Below are 6,370 nucleotides of genomic sequence, written 5' to 3'. Positions count from 1 at the left end.
CGTGCGAAGGGCGGGGGCGGCGAGGGCGGCAGGCCGCCCCGTCGGGCTGCAGGACGTAGCCGGGGTGGCAGTGACAGGCGAAGCCGCCCTGGTGGTTGAGGCACATGTGGTGGCAGACGGCGGCCGTGCGACACTCGTCCCTGTCCCCGCAGCCGCCCGCGGCCCCCGGCACCGGCCTGAAGCCCAGGGGACAGGGGGGCACCGCGGCCACCCCGGCCACCCCTGCCGTCACCAGGGCCACCAGCGCCAGCATCCTGCTTCTTCCTCCTCCTCCTCCTCCTCCTCGGACACCGAGGGACGATGATGTGCAGGGGACCCGGGCGGCCGGGCCTCCCCATCCCCCCCCCCCCCCCCGCACCCCGGCCAAGGGCGGCTCCGCCGCGGGGCCACACCCAGGGACCGGCCGGGGGCGGCTCCGCGCCGCCCCGCCCCCACTCCGGGGGACCCAGGCGACGCCGTGGCCGCGGGCTGAGCGCAGGGGACGCGGGTGGCAGGGACCGGCCCCCCCCCATCGGCCTTGCGGGGGGGGGGACGGGACCGGGGCCTGGGGGCGGCTCAGGGCATCCCCGCCCCCACCCTGTCCTGCAGGGGACCCGGGCGGCCGGGTCACCCCTCCCCCACCGCACCCGCGCGGGCGGGCAACCAGCCCCAGTGCTCCCAGTGCTCCCAGTGCTCCCAGTGCTCCCAGTGGCGGCTGGGAAACCAGCCCCAGTGCTCCCAGTGCTCCCAGTGCTCCCAGTGCTCCCAGTGCTCCCAGTGGCGACTGGGAAACCAGCCCCAGTGCTCCCAGTGCTCCCAGTGCCGCCTGGGAAACCAGCCCCAGTGCTCCCAGTGCTCCCAGTGCTCCCAGTGGCGGCTGGGAAACCAGCCCCAGTGCTCCCAGTGCTCCCAGTGCTCCCAGTGGCGGCTGGGAAACCAGCCCCAGTGCTCCCAGTGCTCCCAGTGCCGGCTGGGAAACCAGCCCCAGTGCTCCCAGTGCTCCCAGTGCTCCCAGTGCCGCCTGGGAAACCAGCCCCAGTGCTCCCAGTGCTCCCAGTGCCAGCCGGGCAACCAGCCCCAGTGCTCCCAGTGCTCCCAGTGCTCCCAGTGCTCCCAGTGGCGGCTGGGAAACCAGCCCCAGTGCTCCCAGTGCTCCCAGTGCTCCCAGTGGCGGCTGGGAAACCAGCCCCAGTGCTCCCAGTGCTCCCAGTGCTCCCAGTGCCGGCTGGGAAACCAGTCCCAGTGCTCCCAGTTCCCCCAGTTCCCAACCAGTGACCAGCCCCAGTGCTCCCACTGCTCCCAGTGCTGGCTGGAAAACCAGTCCCAGTGCTGCCAGTACTCCCAGTTCCTAATGGTGAGCAGCCCCAGTGCTCCCAGTGCCTGCTGGCCAACCAGCCCAGTGCTCCCCCTCCCCAGCGCTCCCAGTTCCCAACAGTAAACCAGCCCCAGTGCTCCCAGTGCTCGCTGGCCAACCAGCCCAGTGCTCCCTCTCCCCTCCCCAGTGCTCCCAGTACCACCCCAGCAGGTCACTGGTGCCATTTGTCTTTATTGAGCCACAACGGGGACGATTCGGCCAACACGGAAACCCAGCAGGGGCTGGACTGGGACAAACTGGGAGGCCACTGGGCCAGACTGGGAGGGATGCGTGTGTCCCACCCCCTCCCTCTTCCCGGGGGTGTCCCAGCACCCCCCCCCCCGCCCCCGCTCCCCAGACTGGGGTCATAGCGGCAGCTCAGAGGCGGAGAGCGGACCTGGGTGGGGGGACCCCCGGCGTCGGGGGGGACCCAGCATCCAGAGTGGGGGGGACCCCGGCGTCCTGGGTGGGGGACCCCGGCATCGGGGGGGACCCCAGTGTCCAGGGCGGGGGGCACCCCGGCGTCAGGGGGGGACCCTGGCATCCTGGGTGGGGGGGACCCCAGCATCCAGAGTGGGGGGGACCCCGGCGTCCAGGGTAGGGGGACCCCAGCGTTGGGGGGGGGGACCCCAGCATCCGGGGTGGGGGGGACCCCAGCGTCAGGGGGGGACCCCGGCACCCAGGGTGGGGGACCCCGGCGTCCGGGGCAGCGGCGGGGGCCCTCAGAAGCTCACCAGTGTGTACACCATACTGGGGAGAAGGGCACCATGGCGCTCCCAGTGCCTTCCAGTCCATCCCAGTGCCCCCCCAGTCCCATCCCTGCCCCACCACCTCCATCCTCAGGCCCCCCACTCCCCTCCCAGTGCCTCCCAGTGCCTCCCAGTGCCTTCCCAGTTCCCCTAATCACTCCAGTGCCTTCCAGTCCCATCTCAGTGTCCCCAGTCCCCTCCCAGTGCTGCCCAGTCTGCTCCCAGTGCCTCCCAGTCCCCTGCCAGTTCCTCCCCAGTGGCCCCCAGTCCCATCCCAGTGCCTCCCAGTGCCCACCAGTCCCATCCCAGTGCCTCCCTGTCCCCTCCCAGTCGCACCCCAGTGCCTCCACTCCCCCTCCCAGCCCCGTGCCAGTGCCCCCAATCCAATCCCAGTGCCCACCAGTCCCATCCCAGTGCCTCCCAGTGACCCCCACTCCCCTCCCAGTGCCCCCAGTCCCCTCCCACTCCTATCCCAGTGGCCCCAGTCCCATCCCAGTGCCTTCCAGTCCCCTCCCAATCCCATCCCAATGTCCCCACTCCCCTCCCAGTGCCCACCAGTCCATCCCAGTGCCTCCCAGTCCTATCCCAGTGCCCTGCCATTCCCCTCCCAGTGCTTCCCAGTGCCCACCGGTCCCCTCCCAGTGCCTCCCTGTCCCCTCCCAGTTGCACCCCAGTGCCCCCACTCCCCTCGAGCCCCTTCCCAGTGCCCCTAGTGCCCTCCCAATCCCCCCCAGCGCCCCCAGTCCCCATCTCAGTGCCCACCACTCCCCTCCCAGTGCCTCCCAGTGCCCACCGGTCCCCTCCCAGTGCCTCCCTGTCCCCTCCCAGTTGCACCCAGTGCCCCCACTCCCCTCGAGCCCCTTCCCAGTGCCCCTAGTGCCCTCCCAATCCCCCCAGCGCCCCCAGTCCCATCTCAGTGCCCACCACTCCCCTCCCAGTGCCTCCCAGTGCCGTCCCACTCCCCTCCAGTGCCTCCCAGTGCCCCTACTGGCACCTGTACAGGTAGTAGAAGAAGGAGAGGAGGTAGAAGGCCAGCTTGCACCAGGCCTCCTTCTGGCAGTAGCCCAGGATGTCGGCGTCCATGATGGAGACGGCGTCGAAGAGCCCCTCCGAGCCGTCCGCCGGGCGGTGGAAGTACCTGGGGGGGGACATGGGGACATGGGGACGGGGCGTGGGGGGGCAGGGACAGCACCGCACTGGGGACACGGGGACACCTCGCACAGGGACACCGCGGGATGGCTGGGACCCCGCGTCACCCTCGCCGCCACCCCCCCCCCCCCCCCCACCTACATGACCACAACGTAACATAGCAGCGGTGGCAGGTCCATGTCCCCCCCTGTCACCCCCTACCCATCACCCACGTCACCCCCCTACCTCCAGAGACGACACAGGTGACACAGGAGTGGCGGCAGGTCCCTGACCCCCGTGTCCCCGTGTCCCCCCTACCTCCAGAGGTCACCCAGGTGCCACAGCAGCAGTGGCAGGTCCCCGACCCCCGTGTCACCTCCTACCTCCGCAGGTGACCCAGGTGCCACAGTGGTGGTGGCAGGTCCCCATGTACCCCCTGTCCCTGTGTCCCTCTGTGTCCCCATGTTCCCCGCCCCCCACCTCCTGAGGTCGTAGAGCAGCAGGGGCATGTCCCCGTGTCCCCCATGTCCCCGTGTCCCCCATGTCCCCGTGTCCCCCATGTCCCCCCCATGTCCTCCTACTTCTAGAGGTGGTAGAGCAGCAGGGGCAGGTCCCCATGTCCCCACGTCCCTGTGTCTCCCCCATGTCCCCATGTCCCCCATGTCCCCGTGTCCCCTCCATGTCCCCATGTCCCCCCCCATGCCCCCCCATGTCCCTATGTCCCCATGTCCCCATGTCGCCCCGTGTCCCCCCACCTCCAGAGGTGGTAGAGCAGCAGGGGCAGGTCCCCATGTCCCCATATCCCCCCACATGTCCCCATGTCCCCCTCCCATGTCTCCATGTCCCTATGTCCCCATGTCCCCGTGTCCCCCGTGTCCCCCGTGTCCCCCCATGTCCCCCCACCTCCAGAGGTGGTAGAGCAGCAGGGGCAGGTCCCCATGTCCCCATGTCCCCGTGTCCCCCCGTGTCCCCCCATGTCCCCATATCCCTGTGTCCCCCCCCATGTCCCCATGTCCCCCCCCATGTCCCATGTCCCTGTGTCCCCCCATGTCCCCATATCCCCGTGTCCCCCCCCATGTCCCCATGTCCCCCCCCATGTCCCCATGTCCCCGTGTCCCCGTGTCCCCCCCACCTCCAGAGGTGGTAGAGCAGCAGGGGCAGGTTCAGTCCCAGCGTCACCCACTCGGGCCGCGCAGAGGAACATCAGGCAGAACAGCCCGTGGATGCAGTACTCGGGGACCACCAGCTGGGGGCGCCCTGCGTCAGGCCACGCCCCCTCGGGGCCGCGCCCCATTAGGCCCGCCCTCAAATGACCCCCTTGCTGGCGCCCCCTGGCGGGGGATGAGGGCAATTACAGGGTCCTTGGGGGTATTAAGGGGGGGGTGGTCCCGGGGGGGGGGGGGGGGAAGGCTTGGGGGATCTGGGGGGTCTTGGAGGGCCTGGGGGTCCCTGGGGGTCCCTGGGGGGGTCTTGGGGGGTCTTGAAGGGCATGGGGGGGTCTGGGGGGGTCTTGGAGGGCCTGGGGGTCCCTGGGGGTCTTGGAGAGTCTTGGGGGGTCTGGGGGTCCCTGGGGGTCCCTGGAGGGTCTTGGGGGGTCTTGGAGGTCTTGGAGGGCCTGGGGGTCCCTGGGGGGTCCCAGAGTGGGGGTGGAGCAATTGGGAGCTTCCAGGGGTATTGGGAGCCCAGGGAGGTGACCGGGGTGCTTGGGGCAGGGGGGGTGTCAGGGCAATTGGGGGTCCCCAGGGGGGTTGTTAGGGAAATTAGGGGGGTTCCCAGAGAGTCTTGGGTACCCAAGGGCGACCAGGGGTCTTCATGGGGTATCAGGGCAATTGGGGGGTTGCCATGAGGCATTAGGGGTCCCCACAGGATATTGGGGACCCCAGAGAGTATCAGCGCAATTGGGGGGCCCCATGGGGTGTTAGGGGGTGCCCATGGGGTATTGGGGTCCCCAGAGGGTATCAGGGCAAGTGGGGGTCCCCAGGGGTTATTTGGGGTCCCCAGGGGGTATTAGGGCAATTGGGGGGTTCACACAGGGGGTATTAGGGGGCCCCATGGGGTGTTAGGGGCACCCATGGGGTATTGGGGGGGTCCCAGAGGGTATCAGGGCAACTGGGGGTCCCTAGGGGTTGTTAGGGGTCCCCAGGGGGTATTGGGGTCCCCAGGGGTATCAGGGCAACTGGGGGGTCCCCAGGGGGTATTCGGGGTCCAGGGGGTATTGGGGAGACCACAGGGAGCACCCAGGGGATGTCAGCTCCCCCTGAGGAGTATTGGGGTCCCCTTTGGGGGGCTGGGGGGGGGAGGTTACCCAGAGTGATATCAGGTCCTGGGGGGTTATTTGGGGTGCCCAGAGGGAACTGGGGGACACCCAGGGGGTATTGGGGGGCATCTGGGGGGGAATTGGGGGTACCCAGGGGAATTGGGGGGGACACCCAGGGGATTTGGGGGGGTGCATCCCACGGGGTGTTTTGGGAGTATCCAGGGAGGTATTGGGGGGCACCCAGGGGCTGTTGGGGGGGTACCCAGAGGGAGAATTGGGGGTGCCCAGGGGATATGGGGGGATAGCCGGGGGGGGTTGGAGGGAACACCCAGGGGGATTGGGGGGGTACCCAGGGGGTTTGGGGGGGCACCTGGGGGTATAGGGGGGGCAAATCCAGGCCCCTTCCAGGAGTATTGGGGTGCTGAGGGGGATACTGGGGCCCCCCGGGGTATTGGGTGACTGAGGAGGTAGGAGGGGAGTTGGGGGTCCCCAAGGCAGTTTGGGGTGCAGGCCCACCTTGCGCAGGAGGCAGCAGATCCGCTCGATGTTTTTCAACCGTTCGCGCTGCGGGGGGGGGGGAGAGAAATGGGGGCGTTGGGGGGGGGGGGGCCAACGTTTGGGTCCCCCCCAAAGGGTGGGGGGGGTCCCTAGGGTCTGGGTGCCCCACAGACACAGGTGGGGGACCTGGACGCCTGGGTCCCTCCAAGGGGAGGGCGGTCACAGACAACTGGGTGCACCCCGGACCCCCCCCCCCCCGACACCTGGGTGCCCCCCAGCGTTGGGGGGGCTGTGGGTGCCCGGACGCCTGCGTTCTCTGGTGGGTGTTGGGGCGGGGGGGGGGGGGGGGGGGACGGACGACACACCAGGAATGGGGTCGGGGGGAGGGGCAAGGCCCAGACACCT

General features: G+C 69.6%; 1 protein-coding gene and 1 long non-coding RNA gene across 2 annotated transcripts; both read right to left on the bottom strand.

Moving 5' to 3' along the window:
• Positions 1 to 1,505: 1,505 nt before the first annotated feature.
• Positions 1,506 to 1,895, bottom strand: LOC142417945 (uncharacterized). The gene is made up of 2 exons (XR_012778158.1): positions 1,787 to 1,895; positions 1,506 to 1,730 (listed from the first exon to the last, which is right to left on the bottom strand). It is a non-coding gene; the product is annotated as an uncharacterized LOC142417945 (long non-coding RNA).
• Positions 1,896 to 1,939: 44 nt separating this feature from the next.
• LOC142417956 (protein cornichon homolog 2-like) lies at positions 1,940 to 6,121 on the bottom strand (the record flags this gene model as incomplete). The annotated part of the gene is given in 5 exon segments (XM_075519170.1): positions 1,940 to 2,083; positions 3,077 to 3,220; positions 4,343 to 4,398; positions 4,400 to 4,456; positions 5,984 to 6,121. Coding segments are annotated over 5 exon segments (423 nt in total), but the record flags the coding sequence as incomplete, so codon positions are not given.
• Between the last annotated feature and the right edge of the window lie 249 nt (positions 6,122 to 6,370).

The sequence above is a fragment of the Mycteria americana genome, chromosome 16, assembly GCF_035582795.1.
Source record: "Mycteria americana isolate JAX WOST 10 ecotype Jacksonville Zoo and Gardens chromosome 16, USCA_MyAme_1.0, whole genome shotgun sequence".
NCBI classification, from domain to species: domain Eukaryota; kingdom Metazoa; phylum Chordata; class Aves; order Ciconiiformes; family Ciconiidae; genus Mycteria; species Mycteria americana.
Note: the sequence above shows the minus strand (reverse complement) of the source record. Positions and strands in the feature narration are given on the sequence as shown.